A 24,520-nucleotide genomic window follows, 5' to 3' on the forward strand; every position below is an offset into this window, starting at 1 on the left:
AGCAAATGTCTTGGGCTGTTGGGACTAGCTATGTCGAAGGTTGCTGGGCTTAGGTTTTTGGTGAGAAGATTATGGGAGACATAACTGAATCACTTCCAGAGAGTTCCTGTCTCAGAGGGCTCAGTTGTTGTAGAAACCCTTCTAGTTTGGAATCTGTCCCCTCTCTGCTGCAATGGGAAGGCAGGGTTGGGCACTGTCTAGCATTTCTTACAGGCAATTCACACGTTTCAAGTGTCAGCTGCAGTGAGGAAAGAATTTTTTGGCAGTTAATTTGCTTCTGTATGCATTTGTGCATTGGCAGATAATGCGCTATTTGCGAAGCTGGTTTACTGATGGCATATATAGCTTGCATGACCAAGGGGGGAGGAAACAGGTCTGAAAACACAGCCTTGAGGTGATACAAAAGCCTTAAATGCTACCTCTCTCCCACCTAAACTTTCTTTTTACTGTCTCTGCATGGTGACAGATGCTTCAGGGGTAAATGAGTATTTTCAGAACTCAGCATCTAGCCAAAAAGTATTTCAGGCTACACTGTAAAATCTGAAAACATCTATCATGTTTTTTACATTGACTTCCCTGCAAGAAATACTAACTTCAGTTATTGTCAGCATTTTGACTAGCTAATAAATAGTATTCCCCAGGGAGGTTTTTATTACTTTTTAATCAACATTTATTAAGCAAAAATTTATCCAGCTTCTCAGAGAACGTTAAGCTTTTTTTAACTCTTATATAGTGTGTAATCAATCATCTACTTTCTATGCCCTTATGTTTCCTTTGATATATATTATTTATATTCCTTTTTTATTGAGTTCTATTGGCTTCTATTTTTTTTTCTCTCTGATGATTTCAGATTAGTAACCCCTAAGGTTTACCTGAAATAATAATTTATATGAAGTATGTGAAAGAAAATATAGTTGCAGCATGATGTGGGGACACTTATATGCATCTCTATATTTTCTTTTCATATTTCAAATACTGGTTTTACTATGATTGCTTGATTTGCATTTAATTATATGTTCTAGAGAAGCAGATGCTGTCCTGAAATATCTAAAGGAACAGTGTGGTGCAAAGAAATTAGGGATCATTGGTTTTTGCTGGGATGGTGTTTCTGTACATCACCTGATGATGCCACACTGGGAATTAAAGGCTGGTGTATCTCTCTATGGTAGGTAAATAAAAGGAGGTAAACATTGTGCATATGCATGTTGTGTAGCTTAAGTACTTGATCTAGCATTATTTCTTCAAATGAGGCTGTTTGCTGATGAAGAGAGATATTTTCATCAGAACTGGAAGGATATTATGCAAAGAAAATAGCGGTGAGGATATTCGTTCCTATTTTCAGAATGGGTCATAGCAGCCATGTCTTTATTTTAGGTCTGGACAGACATACATGTTGTTCTTTGGTCACCTTCCCGATTTAGCTTCCTTTTTCCTGTTTACTACTCCTCTGCGTGCTGCAGAGCTAGAACTTCACCCAGGAACAGAGTGTAATCAAAGATTCTGATGATCTATCCAGTCTCCTGAACCCTACATTTTTCATTTTTGCTGAAAGATATGACTTCATTCCCCTTCACTGAGTATGCTAATAACCATAATTTTTGATTTCTGCATGTTTAAATTTCCATTCTGAATTGTGAGTAAAAATTCTGCCTCATAATAATGTTTGAAGATCAAAAAACCAAGCAGGAAAACAGAGCTAGACATAGAAGGGCTAAGAATGAAATCTAGATTATTTTTTTTCTTAAGTCTCTTTCTTTTGTAAAAGTATGGCTACTAAACCCAAGTTAAAAACTTTTATCAAAACCCCACTGCTGTTTTACAGTAATCTGCTCAGGGAGTTTTGTTGTATGACAGCTTTCTATTGGTCCTAGGAACCTATAAACCATGTAGGATACAACAAACCACATCCGTAGGTGTTTTTAAGAGGCTTTTTTTTTCAGTTATAGTGTATCTAGCATTGTCATAGATTTCACATATAGGAAATACTGCTGTTCTGTCCATATCTTTGTAGATTGTAAGACCTGCCCTTATATTGTAACAAATTGTCTAGAACCTTACCGCAAAAGTTGGTGACATGTTTTAATATGCTTTGAAATATCCTCCAGTTCCTTGAGATTTACCTTAATGTTTGAAATAAGTTAGACTAATGGTAAATTAATCTGTTTGTGTATTATGGCCACTGTTTGTCTAAGTTCCACATAAATCACAAGTTGAAAATTTAGGGACACAAATACATTGTTTGGCAAAGCTCATTTTGAGAAAGGAGGATTTTTTGACTCGTACCCTGGTGGCAGATGTGTATTTAACAGGTGATGTAAGGGGTCATATCTTGTTTCAAAATTTGTAGCTAAGGTTATTCAGATGGTATACTACTTTCTCAGATTACCTGTGGCTCTGTGAAACTCTATAGATGCTTTCCTGGTCAGGTTAGGAATTGAAATGTACAATGCAATCTGCAGACAAGGCATTTAATGTGGGGTTTCCAACCATGGCTACTCCCTAAAGGAGAAATGTTGCATAGTTTTGCATAATTATATCTTGTTACCTATTTTTCCCAGCAATGATATGAGACAAAATTCTCTGTGTTGCATCAGCTCAAGATTGCATCCACCTCAGCACCCAACCTCCATCTGTGGCCAGCAGTGACTGTGTAGGGAACATCCTCTCTTGTGAAACATCCTGGCGACCTTCCCTTCAGGGGATTCCTGAGCTAGATATTCCCACTGGAGCGTTGTGTCCAACGGCCGCTGTTGGACCAAACCTCTGAGGATTTACCAGTCCCTCTTTAAACTTGCTTGATCTGCTGCTCTCTAGCGTATCTTGTGACGGTGACTTACACTGCTTAATTTTGCCTCATGGGATGAAAGGCTTCTGATTGTTAGTTTGAAACCAGGTGCCTCCTGTCTTCACGAGGTGTTGGTACCTCTAAAGTTATAAGAAAACCAAAAATGATTGTACGTCTCTTTTCACCTTATCAGTGCTACTGATGAAGACTGTATGGAATTTAATGGGGAGAAAATGTAATTTAGGGAAGTCTTAATTTTGCTAGTGACAGTCTCTCAAATTAAATATACTGTCAGAGAAATATATGTTGTGGTGTGTCTCATGTAAAAACAGTCAACCGTATTAATGAATCTTATCTCTCTTCATTGGATTTTAGTTTTGTTTGCTTTTTCCCACGTGTGTTTTCCTCCTTTACATGCTGCTTATATCCTCCCCCCCCATCTTTCCCATGGGGAGGTCTTCAGAGAATTCTGGTCTGCAGCTGCTGATTAACTGTTGTTTTTCATATGATATCATCTAATGTAATATATTAATACAGCTGTTATCTGGGTGATACAGCTGTCATAACACATCTTTTCCAGGAGAAGAATGTAGAGGCCTAGAAGTTTATGGTACCTTAATTATCCCAGTGTCTAACCTTGATAACTCCACATTATTGATGTTCCATGAGCATTAGAAGGTAAGCTAATGTGCTAGAGGACAATCAGGACATCTATTTAGAGAAGAGCAGTCATTCATAAATGCTGGAATGGCATGTGTGCTGTAATACTAACACCGTGACTAAGCAAAAAAAAACCAAAACCAAACCAAACTGAGATGCAGCATTTGTTTGAAGTGAAAGGGCAGCTGTGAGCTACTACAAGTACAACCAAATCTTCTTGATAAAACCATAAGTCACTAAGTAAGAGCTGGACATATGGGATCCAAAAGAGGCGTGTGTTTACAATATGAAGTGCAGCCAACTGCATGTCCAGAGATCATGGATGTGTTGAATTAAGATTTGACTTTCAATTGAAAAAACAGCATGGATTGCCTATAAAGGAAACAACAGGAAACCAAATTAAAAGAAGTTTAATTTCTAAAGTTTAATGTTAATATTAAAGGGTAATAATCTTATGTATAAAGAATTATTTCTAGAGCCACATGACTAAGAAAGTGGAAATGTGCTTAAACAGCTCTAGCGGAGAGAAGGTTCCGCAAGCATTGCTGTAATTTTTCTTTTCTAGGAATGATGCAAATTCCCAATTTTTGTCTCATTTATTTGGCTACTGTTCTTTAAAGTTGCTATGGAGTATCTAAGCAACTTGTGTCCTATAATCTGTAGTACACAAGTGGGAAAAGCCAAAAACCCAAACCAAAAACGTTTAGTTTTGAGCCTTATGACTTTGCTCTGCAATTCTTGGGTAGGCTTTTTTCATTTGTTTGACTTCATTTTAGGGATTGCAAACAAACAGCACTAGCAAAGTTATTTAGAATACGAGAAAACAGCTTCTATATGAAGACTAAATTGTAAGACAGAAGTGTAGTGGACTAATATGCATTTAGTCTACTTTTTAGACGTGTCTCTGAGGAAACAGTGACTTTTGGATTGCTAATATATTTAGTTAAAGCTCTCTAAGGAATAATTCTAATAATCTCATAAAAAGAAAATCAGAAGAATGTGGGGGATACAGTTAGAGACTTTAATTCAAAAAGAAAAAAAATGTATAAAATGTTCTGTGATAGGATAAGTGTGTGATAGGACCAGTATTTTAAGCACATTGTACAGCAGTCTACAAAGCTGTTACTTTCTTACATGCTGCTTAATTCACTCTGAAAATAGTAAATATTTTTCCTGTGCTATATAAGCTTTGAAATGGTGTCTCTACTTTGCTCACCTTGCTGATGACTTTAAATATGTCTTTTACCCAAGTATGAATAGTCTAAAGAACTGATAATGCCAATGTAATGGTCAAAAGTAATAATTCCCCAACCTTTAAAAGCAAAGAAACACCCTTAAAAAACAGAACAAACAAATAACCAAAAAGCAAATCGAACCAACCCCCCCCAAAAAATGTAAACACGGTTTTTCCTAGATGGATTGCTCAGCTAAGTCATGCTTAATACCATTTTGTGTAAGTGAAAAAGGAGGCTTGGTACGCAGCTACAGCAGCGCTCCTCGCGGCTGCACACCCCGCCTACACCCGCGGTGAAAACGGCGTTAAAAAGAGTGGACTTCGTCACTGCGGGAGACACCAAGATAAAGGCTTATGTAACCCTGACTTAAAGAAACAGGATCTTTGCACTCACCCTTTGATTTTGTGCGTTAGCGCTTTCTTTTGGAATCCCATTCATCCACGCTGAACTCCGGCATCTTGCGTCTACTGTCTCGCACGCTTGCTGTGCTGCAGGTATGTGTGGAGTTTCTCTTGTTGCTGTTGGTTTTCTTTAAGCTCTCACTGCTTTTTCTTCTGAGAAATGTAGAACAAGTGCGTACTGAGATCTGACTCAGCATGTTTGGGGGATTTTCATTTTATCTGCGTGCTTTTTTAAGGAGTGCGAGCTCATTTAAATGCAACTGGAGGCTACTTTTTTTCCTGGTTTTTGTTTTGTTTGGTTTTTGTTTTTTTTTTTAGATGATGATTCAGAAATCTTTTATTTTCCCTCCAGAGGTGGGGAAGACCTCTCGGCAGGAAGACTCAGGAGAGTGTATTGAAAATGAAAGTGCCACACAGTAATATATTTATATTTTTGTGGTTGTAGATTCAAGTCTCTGAAAACTAGTTATTGTTTGGTCTTCAAATAAATGCTTAAGTGAAATCTCACAGGATCTGCAATCTAGCTCTGGTAATATTGTTTGAGATATTCTGAATTTTAAAGTCTGCAAATTCAGAAGATCTTGGTCTCTGGAAATCTGTGCAATTCTTCTGACTGCCAGACTGTTTGTTTGTTTGTTTTCCTAAAACTGTCCCTTCAATGCCACAATTATTTAAGTCCCACTCATCCAGGAATGGTTCAGTAACTTCCTTTTCCTGTTTCTCTCTGTCAGTACATTTGGCACAGTCAAGTTTGAACATCCCTGTTTCTGTACTAACAAAGTTTTCTTTGGTAGTACAAACAATTTATCTGTAGAGAGTTTACATAAAGCTTTACCTAAATTCTCTCCATGTTCTTTAATCATTTAGAGATGCTCTGTGCATATTCAATGAAGTTATTCAGGTAAGTTCACTCACTTTGTTAACCTAAGGTTGATGGCAAGAAATCATTAACTTGAGTCCAAGGAGCTACATACATCCACGTTAGATTCAGCTGGCACTTTTTGACCTTTGTGAATTGTTTATTTTCATTTAAGCAATAGTTTGAAAAAAATTAACCATACCACTCTATTACCTGTTTGATAAAAACTTTGGCTCCACCTAAGGTTTTTTTCCCCTATCTTGGAGTTTGAATGTGTTCTTTATTTAATATTAAATAAATACAATATTATACTCTGACTTTTGCTGGTATATTTTTCTTGGCACCTCTCCTACGTATCCTTTTTCAGAAGTCTGCAACATCTGAGACTAAAGCTATTTAGAAAAAGGATTTATTGACATTGAAAAAGTCAGCTATGGAATATTTTAACTCTCTGGAGGAAAATATTTAGTCTGACTGTAATTATATCTTCCTACACAGTAGCTGGGTTTTTTTTTCCTTCAAAATGCTAAGTCTTGTATTAAGCCTTCGCAGAGTATACTAAAGAAAGTTATACATTCCTGACAGGAAATACCCATGGTGAAGAGTGAAAGAACTGTAAAAAGGACTTTTATCACTAAGTAAATAATTTGTGATGGTTGCCTGACTGCTTGCTCATAGCTTTATTTTTATCACATTACTTACTGTAGGGCATGGAACTCCTAGTTATGTACCTGGTCCCTCCTGAAGAGTTCATAAGTAACTCTAACAAGATTCTTATTTATAAAAAACACTCCAGTGGGTTTATTGACTAATACTATATTTTAGATCAAACAGTATCGAACATGTTCAGTATATTACTGTAATGATTAAAAAATTGAACAGTTTATGATACCACTGTCTTTTGAACTTTTTCGATGTGGTATGTTTTGGTATTCACAACTGAATATTTTTTGTTCTTTAGTATCACACATGGCTAATGAATCAAGACCCTGTCCATGTGATATTGGAGACAGGTTTGACTATGGAGGCCGTGGGCAGGAGGTACAAGTTGAGCACATCAAGGCATACGTTTGCAAACCATCTGCCAGCACAGACAAAGCCGTGATTGTGATTCATGATATATTTGGATGGCAACTCCCAAACACCAGATACATAGCTGATATGCTAACAACTAATGGATACATGTAAGAAATATTACTGTTTTCAAAGTGTCTTTTTAATAAGAAAGTTTGTTGAGCTACTATTTTCTGTTCTCATATAAACCCACAAACACTAATAATTTCATAGACTTTCCCTACACCTTTCTCTAGCAACTTTCCCATTAAAACAGTGGAAAAACGTCTAAAAGAGTTCAGTAGTCCTACCATAATAAGTTAGTAGGTAAGCACATAAGATAGAGATAAATGTTATTCTGCATCTTCCATCTTGCATGAACCTGAAATGGCCTATTTCCTCCCTCTTGATGTAGCCTCTGTGTAACTCTGTTGTTATGGTAAAAATTGCAAAGAAGCTGAAGGTCTTTCAGTGTGGGTAAAGTGTACCAGCTCGTGCCAAAGAAAGAAACAAGTTCTCGAATATTTGAAAAACATATTTGGTATCTACTTTCCTATATTACTGGGTTGGTGTTCTTTCTAGCCCAAATGTACATGCCATGCATGTGGTTGGTTTTTTAAAAATTTAGTAGGAAACCACTAAGGATTTTCAGTTACAGTTAGCTATTTATCAAATTAATGAATGAATTTTAACAGGGCAAAATGTATCTGCAAATTATACTAAGTCTCCTTTTTAGACACAGGAAAATATTGAGGGTTGCTAGTATAATACTTTCGTGTAGATTAAGTACTATATGTATTCAACAAAATTAATTTGTTGTGTAGTACCCATGGACTTTGCTTTAATCTTTTCTCATTATTATTTCATGGGCATAAAATATTTTCATTTTTCTTACAGAGCCATCTGCCCAGATTTTTTTGTGGGACAAGGAGCTTGGAAACCTTCTAATGACTGGGGGACTTTCGATGAATGGGTGAAAACCCGAAATGCCGGCAAAATAGACAAGTACAACCGTTGTTCCTTGTCCAGCAAGTGGACATCCTTATTTCATAGGGATTTTTGCCTCAGTAAAGATGCAGCATTAGACCCTAGATTATTAGTGGGTCAAATATAGTTGGATGTCCACAAATAGAAATTTCATGTAGCTCACGGCATAAGCTCATTGTTATGTGATGGGTGCTTTTTGGAGAAAAGTAGAAGTTTGAACAAGAATAAAAGCACCCACTGTTTACCTGTGCAGAGAGTAGAAGTGAAATGAGTGACTAAAATGAAAAGAACCAGCAAAGGCTAGAAAATGCAGCTCAATCCTTCCTCTTCAGTTTGATTCAGTTCCTGCAGGTAGGCATAACTTCCGCGGATTTTAGATTGGGTTCAAGTGCAGTCACCGAACACTATGTAACTAGGGAACAGCTAGTTCAAAGCATACTAATTTCCCGCTCTTCTATATTTTCCCCATTTTTATCTGACACATAGCTTGATTGCATAATGTTTCTGGTGATTTAGAAGCAACAATTTTAAATTTGCTTCCACAATTTTATAAACTATTTGTCTTCCTGGTTGGAGATAGTTTAACTATAGGTCACATTTGCCATAACGGGATGCTCTTGACTGGCTGTGTGCCTCAAACTTTTATTTGTGTTAGCCTATACGACAACTATTGCTATTTGTGAAATTAATTGGACTGCTGTTTATAAAATGTCATATTAACAGTGATGTAGAAAGACTGACTTTCTCCTTTGTCTTCTCCCCTGGAGTTTCTCCTGTATTTTAGAAATGAATAATAGTAAAGTAGTGTTGCGGGTTGGCCCCAGCCAGCAGCCAAGCACCTGTAATGCCATTCACTCAGTCCCCCAAGAGGAACAGGGGAGAGAATAGGAGAAGCAAAGTAAGAAAACTCATGGGTTGAGATAAAGACAATTTGATAAGTAAGGGAAAGAGAAAAACCAGGAGTGATGCAAAGGCAGTTGCTCCCTCCCAGAAGCAGAGTGATGCCCATCCAGTCTCTGAGAAGCAGCCACCATGAAGGCCAGGGGAACAGAGCTAGATCCTTAATTCACTTTCATTTGCATGTCTCAGAGAAGTTGATGTCGTCCTCAAGTATCTAAGGGACCAATGTGGTGCAAAGAAGATTGGTGTCATTGGGTTTTGCTGGGGTGGAGCAGCTGTGCAACATCTGATGCTGAAAAATCCTCATTTAAAGGCAGGGGTGTCCCTCTATGGTAAGCCTGAAATACTTATTACACTCTGAGCAGATATGACCAGTGCAGCAACTAATTCTGTATGGCTATTACTGTAACAAAATTCAGTGTGACATCTAGTGGATGGAAGAAAGTGATTTTGTTATACAAAAGCAAATTGTTTTGTTATATCAAGCAAATTGATTTAGCACACTAACATTTTTGCACTTAATTATAACCAGCAAGATCTATGTATTTGAGTGGCATGACCAGGATCCCTTCTGTACAATGTAGCATACAAGAGACACCAAATGCTAAGGCCTCACTGTGGCTGAGGTTCCTCTTGACTGGCAATGACAAAAGGGTTTCTGGGCACATCTTTTAAATCTTTTAGGTAGTGGTCCCTTGTTACTAATAGGAACTCCTTGTTTTAACCCTTGCACTGTCACACTTTAGTTCTCAATACATTTATGTTACCTTTGATATTTCTGTTATAAACCTCTGTACTTTCACATAACCCAGAGCAATTTATATTAATTAGAGGTGAAAGAAAGTTGAAGGTATTTTTCCAGAAAGCTCGTGGGGATTATTTTGCTACACCAATTTGCTGATCAGTTGAGTCAATTCAACAATGCTACTTGTTAATTTTTTACCTGTCTGTTGTAATAATCTCAGGAATGAAAAGAGTAGCCAGGGTGATAGCTGTCTAGTTTTACTTAACTTAAATTCAAATATATTTGAACAGTCAAAAATACAGTGTCAATTTGTTATGAATTCATATCAGGATATGTACACTGAAGTCCTAACCATGTATCTGAAATGCTGAATATTTACAATTATCTTAAAAATGGCCTTCCCATTAGAAGTGAGCAGCTAGAGGTGAGCAGTTTCTAAGTGTCCATCTTTCACAGAACCCTGTCTCTGATAGTGGTCAGAAGCAGTTGCCCAAAGAAAACCACAAAAATGGGGCAAGTGTAACAATTTGTCCCTGATTTTTCATACAGAACTGGTCTTTTTATCTTTAATAACATCCCAAACATTCCACAACAAAAGGGATTTTTAAACAAAGTATGTTTAATTCCATTACAAAGCAGCTGTAACTAATCAAAATGTCTTGTAGTTTTATTGTACAGATTTGGTAGTGGTTTAGCCACTTTAAGTAGGATGTATGTGCTTGTCTTTCTTCCCTAGGAGTGATCAGGCGTTTTGATGACAAATCTAATTTGCTGCATCCTACTTTCTTCATTTTTGGTGAAAAGGATGACATCGTTCCATTGGAGCAGGTGAGTTTCCCATCACAGATATTTGTCTTTTTTATGCCTTTCATGCTTGTTTTGTAACTTGGTATTTAATGAAGAGAAAGTAGAAACCTAATTTGCACTTTTCTTCCTCTTTCACTAATTCTTACAGTACATCTACACAAATTTATATTATTTATCCCCAAATCAAAAAGTTTTAAAGTGTCACTAAACATGTTTTCTGTTTCTGTTAAAAAATATGGATGATTGTCATCAGTTCTCAGGAAAAGAGCAAGAATCCAAAGGAAGCCTTCTGTCAAGTTTAAGATAGCAGACCCTCTTTAATGATACTGATGGTCCCTAAAATCAGCAGAAAGTTCCCACCTATAGAAGTGGAATCACTGGTTGCAGGAGAACTAAAAAATCCTGTGACTAGACTTTTCCTTTCCCCACTGTCCTGCAGAGCTTCTCCTTTCTGATACTCTGTCAACAGCCTTTCTCTGGAGTGTGGGTGGAGAATGACTGGAGAAAGATGATTATCTACCAAGGGGATCAAAGAGGAACGTATGCTTTTATTGAGTGGTGTTGGCTTTAACTTTCCTACCAACAGTGCCAGCTGCTTTGAACTACTGATTTTGTATCTATGCCTCTCCTCCCTCAATTTTAAATTAGTTCAAACTCTTGCCCCAGTTTTCTTGTACAGTGATCACTACATGCTAACCTTCTTATGAGCTCAGCAATAAGTGTTTTTGCCTTTACAGGTATTATTACAGCAACCCATATACTTTTTTTACATTTTATACAGTCATATGCTGTTATTTTGCTAGAGAAAAGAGCCTAGTTCAACAAGGCAAGTGTAGAAACAGAAATGCATTTAGGTACAAAATTAGTAGAATAGGAAACAGTGGCAAGGACATACCATGTCTGTCTTCCAGAAAAGTAAAAAAAAAACAGGACAATTTGAGGACTGTAAGTATAGCACGTGTTACCTTTGTACTCAGTCAGCATGGAACATTCTGTGTTACAGGTCACCTCACTGGAGCAGAAGCTTAAACAAAACTGTAAAGTTGATTATGAAGTTAAAATTTACCCTGGACAGACACATGGGTTTGTGCATCGCAAAAGAGAAGATATCAATCCTCAAGATAAACCTTTTATTGAGGAAGGAAGAAAGGATATGATCAACTGGCTGAATAAATATCTTTAGCTTAAATTAATGCCCATAAACAAAATCAATTCTACTAGAAAATCAGGACATAATAAAGACTGTATTGCTTAAAATGTTCTTACAAACATAAAAACTTTTTATAAAACTCTTCTTCAGTAATACTACTTATTTGCACTTACCTTCTAAGTAAGAGGCTTAGAAATGGCTTTTCAAATGCTGAAAGCTATAAATGTAAGAAATATTTTGAAAATTAATCTTGCATATCTTAAAATTATTAGAATCTCATGTGGCATATTCTATGGCATCTGAAAGTTTCATTTTTTTTATATCAATGTCAGCATGATTAAAAGTCATTGAATGTCTGTCCATGCTTGAGAAATTCTCTCCTTAAAGCTGTGTTTAATGTTGTTTAGCTGTGACATTTTCAGCTCCAGGATTTTCAGCTTCTAGATAAATATAGTCTGTGTTGGAAGGCTGAGACGTTTTCTTGGAAACAAGATATCCTTTTCAGAATTCATATAAAGTAAGCTAGAAAAAGGAAGGGGAAGGGCAATGGGAAGAAATGTATGTGAACTGAAAGGGAGCTGCAAAAATTAGGAAGTGAAGTGAAGAGACTAGAAGAACATGAAGGACCAGAGAAGACGGAGAATAGGACACAAAGAGACTGTGAAGAGCAGGAAAATTCAGAAGAAAAAGAAGAACAAAGAAGGAATAGGAGACTACTGTCACACATACCCAGAGCATAGGAGGAAGATATGACTGAAGACTTCCAACCTCCTTCCACTTCCAGACTGGTCTAGTAGGGGGAGAGTTCACAACTCTTCAGAACCCTCCTTCTCTTTGGGCAGGAGTTTCTTGTTGGGTGCCACCTTGTTGTTATCTACTCCATGGCTGTCAACTGACTTCTGAATAATCTGTTTTCATATCTTTCAGGCATTATGAGTAGCCTAAAAGCACTACCAATGCCTTCTTTCCACTGTGTTGTGGTCTAACTTCAGCCAGCAACTAAGCACCATGCAGCTGTTCGCTCACTCCCCCACCAGTGGGATGGGGAAGAGAATTGAAAGGGCAAAAGTGAGAATACTTGTGGGTTGAGACAGTTTAACAGATAAAGCAAAAGCCACAAGCAAAGCAAAACAAGGAATTTACTGCTTTCCATGGGCAGACAGGTGTTAGCCACCTCCAGGAAAACAGAGCTCCATCATGTGTAATTGTTACTTGGGAAGAAAAATACCATAAATCGGAATATCTGTCCTTCTTCCTTCTTCCCCCCTCTTTATATGCTGAGCATGATGTCATATGATACGGAATATCATTCTGGTCAGTTGGGGTCACCTGACCTGGCTGTGTCTCCTCCCAGCTTTCCATTTTCCCAGCCCTCTCGCCAGCGTGGTAGTATAAGTAGCAAAAAAGGCCTTGATGCTGTGCAAGAACTGCTCAGCAATAACAAAAATATCTCTATATTAATATCACAGTGTTCAACATAAATCCAAAACATAGTTCCATACTAGCCACTCTAAAGAAAATTAACTATATCTCAGCCAAAACCAGCACATATGGAAAAACTGGCCTCTGTGTTGATCCTCCTCCATTCCCTGGGGGCATCATGTCTGCCTGTGCAGAGACCTCATGGATCACAGAGGTGCTTAAACTCCCCAAGGCAAATTTCAAACCTGCCCACATCTAGTTATGCTATTTTAATTTTTCTTCCCCCCATACACCTGTCCTTTTATTTCCACTATGAAATTAATTTCATGCAGAATATAGTTAACTATTGTAAAGTTTGAACCAAACAGCTCTGGACACTTCAGTCTTTACCAGGCTTTTTGGTATTAGTTCTCCTTCCTCCTAATAACCAGCATCTTTCTTTTGCTCTTCTTTCATTTTTTGATGCATTTACAAATAGTTTTACAGTTACTAGTTCTGTGTCACTTGATAGCAGTAAGCTACTTTGCTCCATTAGCCTTTCTACAGGGTTTCTTTTCTCTCATCCTCAGATGTATGCCTGTGTTTCCCCCCTTTGTATGCTTCCTGTTTGATTCTAAAACACCTATGGACATCTGGATGCAGCTACAATGACCTCTTGCTATGTTCTTTGCCCTTCCTCCACATTAAGACTGCCTGACATTTAATAACATCTCTTTCACCTCACTGCTGTCCTCCACTCCTTTCTCCCTTCACTTCTTTCTCCCTCACAATATTTTTGTCAGGAGCCTCAGCACCAGCTGAATTTCTGATGCTGCTCCTTCCTTTTTTTCAGGAAGGTGCATCACATCATTTCATGATCAGTTTAATACAAATCCTGTCATCTTTCATGGTTTTGGGCATCTACCCTACCTTCTGAACCTCATTCAGAGTTGAATCTAAACCAACCTGGATGGCAAAATAACCTCTTCACCTACGTAAATCCTTCCTGTATCATCAGGTTTCTCTCTATTGTGATTTAAGTGTGTATCTGGGTTGATAAGGCACAGCCCATCCCCAGTGACTAGGGGAACATTCCTGTGTTTCAGTTCCTTTGGACCTTCCCAGTGTGATTCCCAATAATCATGTGGCAACGTCTTGCCTGCATCTGTGATGCTGGGGGAGTAGATGTGGCTAAAATATTGTATTGAACATGGCCCAATTTCCCGTCAGTGAAATAGATGGGAGCCCAGGGAGCCCTCAGCTTTCACAGAATGTTTCACTTCAAGGTACAGACTCTTAATTGTTTCCACTGCCCCATAATATTTTTCTTTTTGCAGTTGCTGCTGCCAGCCATGCCTAGCAGCTCTCTCATGAAGACACATCCCCTCTGGCTCCTTCATAGCTGAGGGCACACGCTAGGCCAGCCATAAGTAGTCTGTGGTGGGGCTGCATCTGCCTGTGTGTCTGAACTCCACAGTGTATCTGCTTTGGAGTGTCCCACCAGGTGGGTCCCACCTCAGGTCCCAAATCCCCAGCAGTGCTTCAGCCATCCCTCCATCTCGAACCCCTTCTTCATATCACTCCTTCCACTTGCTCCTGCAATGCACCATGTATCTCCCATGAGAAAATAGCTCTTTCTACACTACACTCAGCTGATATTGAAGAAAACCTATCATTTAAAAAGATTTCATGCAGACCTCTGATGTAAAAGTGCAAAATCTTCCCTTGCTCCTTGGGTCATGCCCTTGATCAGTGATTAGTGCTCTTCTCTGTTTTGGGCACTGCACATAGTGTTTCTATGATGTTTCCACCACTCTTCTTGCCGACTGATTTCAGGAGAGATGAGCCTGTTCTTAGTGGGTCCAGCCAGTTCAGAGAAAGCCTCTTCAGGTCTGCAGGGCATTTTGCCATGAGTCATGCTGGTAGAAATTGTCCCTCCACATGGGAGGTGAGAAGTTTCATGATGCCCTCCCTGATCCTTCCCTTGTGCTGCATCTGTGCAGATTCCCAGTGACCTATAGAAAAAGGGAAGGATCAGATAGTGACTTCCATGCTTCCTGCCAGTCCTGACACGGTTTGTTACTCAGCCTTTAGTAGAGAAGCAGTTTCACACGGGAGAACTGCAGACATCTCCATTTACTGGTGCAGGCACATCTGATGTGTGTGCCTGTGCAGCTCTGGGGGAATGGAAAGATAACAAGGTACAAATCTTTCCAGAAGAAAGCACTGTGGGTATGTGGTTCAGAAAATCTGTAAAGTGTAAATTCAGCTCCCAGCTGTGGATTCATGCCAAATTTATCAGGGTTGCTATGAGAACAGAGAAAGATGATGAATTTGAACTCTCTACAACTATTGTCTCACATAGATTTCAAATAAAAGAGCCTTGGTTTCTCATAAGGTGGTATTTTGGTTGGCAAACCTTTCCAGCTTAGTTTTTTATGTGAACAAACGGGTGTATCAGAGATAGGGCTAAGCTTTGCCAAATTTCTACTGAGACAAAGGAAGACTGAAACTCAGGAATATTTTGTCAAAATTCATTTCCTTGGAGAATTCAGAATCACTTTGTGTGACAGGTATTGCATTTCATTATATATTTGGTTTTGTAGAAAAAACAATTGGGGTGCATTAGGAAGAACATTGCCAGCAGGTCGAGGGAGGTGATCCTGCTCCACTACATCCCGAGTGACACCGCGTCTGGAGTGCTGTGTCCAGTTCTGGGCTCCTCAGTACAAGAGAGACATGGAGCTCCTGAAGCAGGTCCAGGGAAAGGCAACAAAGATGATTAAGGAGTGGGAGATCTCTGTTATGAGGAAAGGCTGAGGAGCTGGGCCTTTTCAGGCTTGAGAGGACATGACTGAGAGGGGACCTTATCAGTGTCTATAAATATCTGAAGAGAAGGTGCCAAGAGGATGGAACCAGGCTCTTCTCTGTGGTGCCAAGCAATAGGCCAGGAAGCAATGGGCAGAAACTGATGCATAGAACAGGTTGCCCAGAGAGGCTGTGGAGTCTCCTCCGTTGGAGATATTCAAGAACTGTCTGGACGCAATCCTGTGCTGTGTGCTCTAGGATGACCCTCCTTGAGCAGGTAGGTTGGATCAGATTACCCACCACCATCCATTCCAACCTTACCCATTCTGTGATTCTGTGATTTTGCGATTCTGTGAAATATAGTATCTAAGACAGAAAACTCAGAATTTTGCAAGTGTTAACATTTACTTTGCTAAAAAAACACACACACACATTCTCAAAAATTGGATTTGAGATTATCCTTTGTGTTTAGAGAGCACTGACACAGAGGTGTGTAGGCTAGACACTCCAAACCCAGGTCTGAAATGTTGGATTCTACTGAACCTGGCAGCCTTGATATGAGGTAAATCAGCTGCAGAGAAGCACCGGAGTGGACATAGTAGGCATATGTAAGGCTGGATTAGGGGACTCCACACAGATGCTTTTGTTCCCTTGTACTGTCTTGTTGGTTTCTTTCTACTAACTTTAAAAGCCCTTTGACCAATTCCAACTTAATTTGAAAAAACAGTGAAATGCTCAGTGCTGTTTAATTCTACATTTTTAGAAAATCTAGACACCACAGAGAAGACAGACTAACTACACTGAGCAAAATAGTATGGCATGGATTCATCAGTTCCCTGTATTATTTAGGTTGTTGACTGGCTGGTCAGCACATAGAAAGCCTTCATTGCTCATGTATGGGTTGTCGGAGGATACAGGAGGCTAAGGAAATTTGGGGAAACCAGGATGCAGGAGGAGTAACTCTGGGGATATGGAAAGCCGAGACTCTATTTGGGGCTATCATATAGTATGTGGACAAAATGGAAGGGAGAATCTGGAAGAGCCCTAATGCCACCTTTCGTAGACTGGGTTGGATTTTGGTCACTGAGAAAGTGTTATACTTAGGAAGGCTTGTGGCCTGCATGCAAGGAATCCTTGATGCCTGAGTGAAGAAGATTATATGGACTAAAGGGAAAGAGGCGTCCCAGAAGAAAACCTCAGGCTCTGGAAATAAAACAACGGAACATGGTGCAGGTTAGAGTCTTGAAGAACAAGAGCATATATGACTGAAGGGAGAGTGAGCAATGGTGACAAGATTCTCCCTGGCACAGTAGGTGGGTTTCCTCTGTGACTGCCCCACCTTCCCAGGTGCATCTATTTCTGCCCATTGCCTCTTGTTCTATTGCTTGGCACCACGTTTTGGTTTCTGCTCAATGGCATAAGCATTTTGGTAACATCTGATATCTTTAATTGTTTTAATATTACACCAGCGTAACTTCTAGTTCTTAATTTGCTTACTCTTTTTTACATGTTGAGTAGGAGCTCTTTTATGGGTTCCAGTTTAATTTTTATGGTAACAATTTTTAATCCATAAAAGGCCTCTTCAACTCTGATCCTTTTTCTGTATTCCTCTCTGTCAAGTTAACATTTATTATTGGCTTTTTTTTTTACCGTGGTGTCTAAACTAGATAGTCACTGGTTTAGCTTAATACTTTTTCTCAGCTTTTTTGACTCCTCAGTTCTGAACAGGAACAGGCATTCAGTGTACAGGCCATAGTCAGCAAGGACAAAGAAAAGCCCTCCCACCATCCACCCACCCACACAGCACATGCATACATAGCAGTGCCAATATTCCTATAAAATAGCATGCACTCACTGAGTATGAAAAAATGCCTACTATCTTCTGGCCTGCAGGCAGGAGGGCATCTATGCTTTATGGTAGATTATAAAAGACTGCGCACTTGCTTTAAAAACGTGTCCCTCTGCACAGCGTCAGCTGTACTAGTGTGGAGAGCAGTTCTCCTTCCTCAGCTGCAACTTCTAACTCCAAGAAACTCTGCTGCTAGGTCTTGGAGGTTTTTTTTTTTATTTTCTTTCTTCAGAGTAGGCCCTAGGGAAGGAGCTGAATGGTTGCTGTGCTGAATTAGTGAGGCTTCAGGGCTAGAAGCCTGACCAGAAGTTGAACTTGATGGAATTTGGGGAATTGATGGAAGATGTGATACATATTCAGCCTCAACTCATCTAAATGCCTTGTTATAAGTTATTTTGGCCACATTCACAGGCATACTAAGTTTGTGACTTAGGACTGTAGCTGTCTACCTATCTCGGTTTTAACCAGACTGTGCTCCATACCTTTAACTTATGACATTTCAAGGTGTGCCACCTCAGGCCATGAGTGGTAGCTTAGACCCTAGAAAGATGTACCTAGAGGGCCATATTTCAAGTAGCTCATTTTGTCACAGGGACACAAAACAAACTGTTTCATTTAATTTAATATAAGAAAAAATAAAAAGGTAGATCCATGAAGAGTGCTTTGGTGCAGAGCTCTCATGGGAAGAGTGATGGGAGTTTGGTGCCTACCTCCTCTTTATGCCTTCAGAACCCTCCAGCACATTTTACTCATTTTCTGGTTTCTTATGTTTGGCACTGAAGTACTTCAAAGCTTAGTAAGTAACAGAATGCTGAATTTCAGAAAGTGACAAGTAGAATGGGCTAATAAAGCTCTAAAACAAAGTTTCCCTTTCAGATCGTGGAGCAGATGGTGGCACCTGTGGCAATACACTTTTTTCCTTCCCTTCCCTTCCTGCCACTGTTATCTGAAGAGCTGGTGTGGAAATTTGCATCTGGGTTGATAGTTTGCCAAGAATGTCAGCAAAGCTATGATAATGTTATTTGCTAAGGGGATTACAAATTATTCCAACTGCACTAATAAACTGTTCTTCAGTTCTACTTCCAGGTGTTGAGCTTACAGACTGTTGAAGATTTCTTTAAAGTTCTTTCTTTTTTTTCCAGAATCTTTAGAAAATTGAGAAAGTTGCTAAGATACTTTAGATGGGTGGCTAACCACATGTAAAAAACCCATGTCCTTCAGTAAAGAGACAGCATTATTGCTTCCTTTGAATTCTCTGAGCAAAAAGTTGAAGGTAATTTTTAGGCATGGTTTTTTGCAAGGAGAAAGACATGCAGGGGGAAGGGATAGTTTTCATGTTGTATATATTTGCAAAGACTGTAGTTTGTAGTGCTCTGTGATGTTGCTTTGGAGAGCAGTGAGCTGTGAAAGCTCTCCCTGTCAGTAGGACAGCAGCTAGCAGCTCAGAGTAGGTTAGTGGAGCAAGGTAAGCTGATCTCATTAGGTGGCTTGAATAGAATGAGAGCTTGTTATTGTTCCCACTTTTCCCTGTTTTCCTCACCCAGCTAGTTTACCTTCAACTTTACTCAGAATTTTTCCTTCTGAGACACAGAGATACCTTGGGTGAAAATTAAAGGGACAGACTCACTCATATCTGTTATCTGCTGCAGGTGAAATCAAATTCTGGCTCTATAGGGTAAAGTAAAGTAGAGCTTGCCTCCTGCTCGGGTGTGTTCCTGATGTATACAGGATGTATATTACACCTGTATTTTCAGATGTTATAACCAGAGGAATGTTCTCACTTTATAGTGGAATATAACAAATACTGTAAGAAAAAATTAAATAGGAGAAATGGTAGAACCTTCTTTGCTAATGTAACTGTAAAATCACATCATTAAAATCCCTCTAAGCCAGAAAAATGGAAGTAACAGGTTTCTGCAGCAACATTATTTGTTGCTGCTCATTTACAGCCCACCCTTTGCTGATGTCTCTTTGCTGTGTAACAGCAAGTAACACTGTTGTGTCTGACTGTGTCAAGGCTGTTTCAAGCAACCATGAATTTATTCTGCTTGCAGCCTGAGCCAGGCTAAAGCTGCACGGCCTTGTCAGCAGGGTGCTTTGCTCAAACAATCTTAGCAAGTTATGTCATCTGGAAATCATTATTCATAGCCAAAGGGTTTCCCAGTAGGACTAGGCTTGTACTTCAGTGACTGCCAACAGGGCTAGAGAGTGCACATAGTCCTGTATTTTTTGCCTCTGCAAAATACTGCTGAGACACAGACCTAATTATCTGTCTGCATAACAACTTACTCTCACACATTTCTCACTTTTTGCAGATTAAATGTCTGCAAGCAGCTACCTATGGCAAGTGACTACAGGCAGAGCTGCAGAAACTACTGAATAGGAAGAGATGGCACAATTTTAGGGTCTTTCTGGCAGGACAGGGAAGAAGGAAGCACAAGGAGTGTGATAAAACCGGAACAGGTGAAGAGCGAAGAGTTACCTGGTGGAATGAAGAGGGAGAACACAGCTATGAAAGGGAAAGATGTGGGAGATGGGCACAGAAGAGAGCAGAGAGTGACGCTGGTTGCTGAAAATCAGTGAGCTGTGGGAAAAGCAGAGCGTTCAAGAACCTCAGCGAGAAGGAAAAGTTACGCTGTGAACAAGAGAGAAGGAGACCTGGGACTGACCTTTGAAGATCACCTTCAATAGTCCATGTTCATCCTACTGTTCAGATTTTCTTTTCTTGCCAAGGATCTGTTGAATAAGTCTAGCTTCTCTGTGAGGACAGTGAGCTGAAACAACACACAGGCAAGTGAAAGGTGATATAGAAAAGAATATAGAAAAGTGAAAGGGAGAGATAGTAAGGCAGGGCATGCAGACATGGGGTGTTCAGGTGGGAATAGACACTAGCAGTGATAGTGTTTCCTGAAAGATATCCCATGCCTCTGCTCCATCTCCCTGACTTAATGGGCCAGGAATCAGCCCTGGCTGAACACTAGATAAGGTTAGCAGGGGTGCCTCAGTTGGAGAGGAGCAAAACGTCAGCAATACTAAGTGGAGGTAGAACCCCTCTGTGGAGAGACATAAAAGGAGGCCTGCTTCAACAGAGAGGCAGTGAGTCAGCACTGGAGGCAAGGCAGGGGACATTTCTATTTCCAGGTGTCCAAGAGATTTGAGGAGACAAACATTTCTTGCTGTCACTAAGCTTTTCTCCATCACACTGTGAGTAATGGCACTGTAGGAGACAGGTGGCCTTCTGTTGCTTCATGGCTGTTGCTGGGTGATTTGTAGATTGCATGCCAAAGTACAACATTAAATTCCCAGGAATTATTCAACCCAAGATAACAGCGGAAAGTAGTCAGCAAAATTGGTGAGATGATGGAAGTTAATCCTCAGTAAGACAAAAGTTCTTGAGGAGAAGTGGACATCTGGGATTTTTCTCACCCACCCCCTTCCTCTGCTGAGCCCTGGTTTCACTGCCTCCTCAAATGTACTTGTTCTGCTGGGTTGATACCAGGTGGTAAATGCAAAGGGTGCTGAAGAGAAACATATCAGGACATTTCGGTAGAAAGTCAAGGAGTGGCAAAGCAATTCAAAGCAGAAGGATGTAAACCAGGAATGAATAAAGTGGAACAAGTCTTAAATATTATTTCTTTCCCCGATTGAAATTGGGGAATGGTGGGTCTTAAGACAGGAAAAGATCTGGAAGAGAAAGGAAAAGAAAGATGTTTGTACTGATTCATGCTATACTGCTAGGAGGGAAGTGGGGGAGGCTCAGCAGACCCTTGCAGGCCAATGGGTTGAAGAGGGTATCATCCCAAGCCTTATTGCTTTCCAGCTGGCTCAGATTGCTGGTGTTTGCTATTCCCATGATATCTCTGATAGCATCTGTCTGATGTACTAATGACAAGATGCTTCATTCACCACTCAAGAGAGGGATTAGTGCTCAAATTGACATTCCAGCTTGTCACTCACCAAGGAATTAAAATCTTCTTTGAATGTGGAATTTACTGACCCCATGGGATAGCCTAAGACTGAGGAAATGATACTTTAAACATGAGATCACTAAAATAAAATGATGCATTAGCTGGAGAGCATTCAGCTTTCCAAGCTGTGGCAGAGAGCCACTGGACAACATTACACAGGCACCTCACTCATGCTCCAGCCAGATGATCACAAATACCCCGGCCACTACCTCCTCTGAAAGAAAAGCAGAGTATACTGCAGGGATCCCAAGAAATAGTTAGTTTTTAAAGAGTTTACAGGGCCATTTTGGAAGAGGCTTTGATCTGCATCTTTCCTAGTGGAAAAAAATGATCCACTTAACGTCCTGGTTTATCACTGACAACTGCCCATGGTCACAAGTCTGGGTTAGGGACTGTACAGAAAAACACTTTGAATTTCATCTGGGCAGAACACTGATGCTGATAGTGATGACTTAAGTGAAATTATATAGATGTGTACACATAGGAAGATCGACTTCCTGTAGTGCAAGCCTGTGATCTCAGCTAGCTCATCCATGGTGTCAGGTTTTTCAGCAAAAGTGAGCTGGTACTGACCTAAATGCGCACAATGGTAGAGAGCAGCAGTATCTCAGGAAACTAAGTGGTTGGGTAATGATACGCAGTCACTTTGAGTGCTCTGTGTTCCTCCAGAAATTACTGGCATCTGTGGTTTTAGAAAGTCTGAGGATATTGCCCAGCTCAAATTTTGAAAAAATGTCTTTGGAATTGTCCAGAAAATAAAATCCTTTAAAAAATGAACAGTGTATTCAAAGTCTTATTATTTGGTTTTGTGTTTTATTGCTTGGTTGTGTTTGTTTGTTTGTTTGTTTGTTTGTGGTTTTTGTTGTTGTGTTTTTTGTTTTTGTTCTTTTGTTTTTCTTTGTTTTGTTTTGTTTTGTTCCCCCCCCCCCCATCCTAAATCAAGCTTCTTTTCATACTACACATAATTTTTGTGGAACAATTCTGAACTTCTTTCATTTGGAATACACATACACCAAAAGATGCTGCAAGTTGAAGCAATTCTGTCATAGTTGGTGGATTGATGGTTGCTATGGATTGACAGAGTTACAAATTAACAAGATAGGGCTCAAGGTCAAAACTTCTTTTTTTGGACAGGATCCTTTCATCTCTAGAACAATCCTTGCTAATGTCTCCACACGTTATATCTCCACAGCGGCTCTCTCCACCTCTCTGACGAGGGAGGACTCTCAGTCTCCCATGAATGAAGTCTGTTTTTGTGTGATCTCTAAGGCTCATAAAATCTCTTTGGAAGACTTAAAATGTATCTGAGCTCCCCTAGGGATGAAGTACAGCTGGGCATCCTATAGCTTATGTCATATCTGCAGATCATCCCTCAGAGAGCAGTTCCCTGGATGGGCTGGGCATACTGAAAAATCTCCAGAGCTCACAGCAGTAAACAGATCCTACAGCTCTTACAGGGCAGGACAGCAAGAATGTGAGCCCAGGCTAGCAGGGATGAGGGTCTTCCTCAAGTTAGCCATTGCTGTCCTGCCTCCTTTTTTCTGTGGAGAAGATTGATCATTGGATCACAGTGGCAAGGAAAGCTGAAGCTCAGGGTCTGGAAGGTTCTGAGTTCAGAAAAATGAAATCTTGAAGGTCTTAGATGTAATAGATCACTTCTATGGAACTGAATTCCAAAGCAGCTAAATAAATCTATAAAATTAATGCACTTTTTCTTAGTTTATTATCACCCCCTAGTGTCACTTGTGTCCAGGTTCCATGTATCATATTTTTCCAGACCAGTCTTGATTTCTTATCTCTTCCCCTTGATAATATCACCTTGCAGATGTAGCAACAGACATACCAGCAGCCATGCTCCCAGCTCAGGATGTGAATTTGCCAAGACGTCAGACTTTAAATGTTTATCCCAGGGAGTTAAGACAGCTTTAAAGCTCCTTTCTTTTATGTCTACCTGGAACTCATACATACAATTAGATGCAGGCAGGGATACAGTTGCTTATTCTACCTTCCAGCAGAGGACTGCTATGTTTGCTGTGGAGATTTTCACTCCTGATGCCATATTTGCAGATTGGTCAGAGGCAACAGCTTAGCTGAAAGTAAGACCAGACAGACACTTTGAATGTTAATAAGTCACTAAGACTGCATGACATTTGTCTTAAAGTCCTGAAGGAATTCAAATATGAAACTGTGAACTGCCAGCCAAGCTGTATAACCAGTCTGTCATTAATGTCTCTGCGCCTGAGCACTGATGGATTGCTAGTGTAACCCCTACACTAGAAAAAACAACTGGTGAGTCTGACTTCCATACAAAGTAAGAGAGAAGTGTCTATAATAAAGAGTAAGGCTGATGAGTATGGGAATAACAGTTTGGTGAGAAAGAGTCTGTGTGGCTTCTGTAAAGGGAAATCCTACATCACTGCCATGTTGGTTTCTGTGAGGGTCTTAATAAGCATGGGAGAGGGAACACAAAATCACAGAATGGGTAAGGTTGGAAGGGACCACAGTGGGCCATCTGGTCCAACCTCCCTGCTCAAGCAGGGTCATCCTAGAGCACATTGTACAGAATTGCATCCAGATGGTTCTTGAATATCTCCAGTGAGGGAGACTCCATAAGGATTCAGGAGACACAATACATTTGGACTTCCAAAAAGCCATTGACAAATTCCTCACCATGAGTTCTAAAGGAACTAAGTTACTAAAGGGTTGGAGGAAATGTCCTTTTATGCAATGAAAGCTGAGTAAAGAACAAGAAGCAAAAGGTAGGGAGCACAGCACGCTTCTCAGGGCAGAGAAGAATAAGCAGTAACAGAACAGAACAGAACAGAGAAGAGAAGAGAAGAGAAGAGAAGAGAAGAGAAGAGAAGAGAAGAGAAGAGAAGAGAAGAGAAGAGAAGAGAAGAGAAAGAAGAGAA

General features: G+C 39.8%; 1 protein-coding gene across 1 annotated transcript; it reads left to right on the plus strand.

Annotated features, from left to right (window-relative positions):
• Positions 1 to 4,985: 4,985 nt before the first annotated feature.
• CMBL (carboxymethylenebutenolidase homolog) lies at positions 4,986 to 11,955 on the plus strand. Its single transcript, XM_027724263.2, has 6 exons — positions 4,986 to 5,174; positions 6,902 to 7,124; positions 7,891 to 7,998; positions 9,070 to 9,212; positions 10,362 to 10,453; positions 11,436 to 11,955. Exons 2-6 carry the CDS (start codon positions 6,910 to 6,912, stop codon positions 11,613 to 11,615), a joined length of 738 nt encoding a protein of 245 aa, XP_027580064.1. The 5' UTR covers positions 4,986 to 5,174; positions 6,902 to 6,909; the 3' UTR covers positions 11,616 to 11,955.
• The last annotated feature ends 12,565 nt before the right edge of the window (positions 11,956 to 24,520 follow it).

This window comes from Pipra filicauda, unplaced genomic scaffold, assembly GCF_003945595.2.
Source record: "Pipra filicauda isolate LSUMZ 115617 unplaced genomic scaffold, ASM394559v2 scaffold507_size779033_pilon, whole genome shotgun sequence".
Classification (NCBI taxonomy): Eukaryota; Metazoa; Chordata; class Aves; order Passeriformes; family Pipridae; genus Pipra; species Pipra filicauda.

Coding starts and splice junctions, on each gene's coding strand:
- CMBL (XM_027724263.2), top strand. CDS start 6,910: ATGGCTAATGAATCAAGACCCTGTCCATGTGATATTGGAGACAGGTTT. Junction 7,999..9,069: donor AATGCCGGCAAAATAGACAA/GTACAACCGTTG, acceptor TGCATGTCTCAG/AGAAGTTGATGTCGTCCTCA. Junction 10,454..11,435: donor ACATCGTTCCATTGGAGCAG/GTGAGTTTCCCA, acceptor TCTGTGTTACAG/GTCACCTCACTGGAGCAGAA.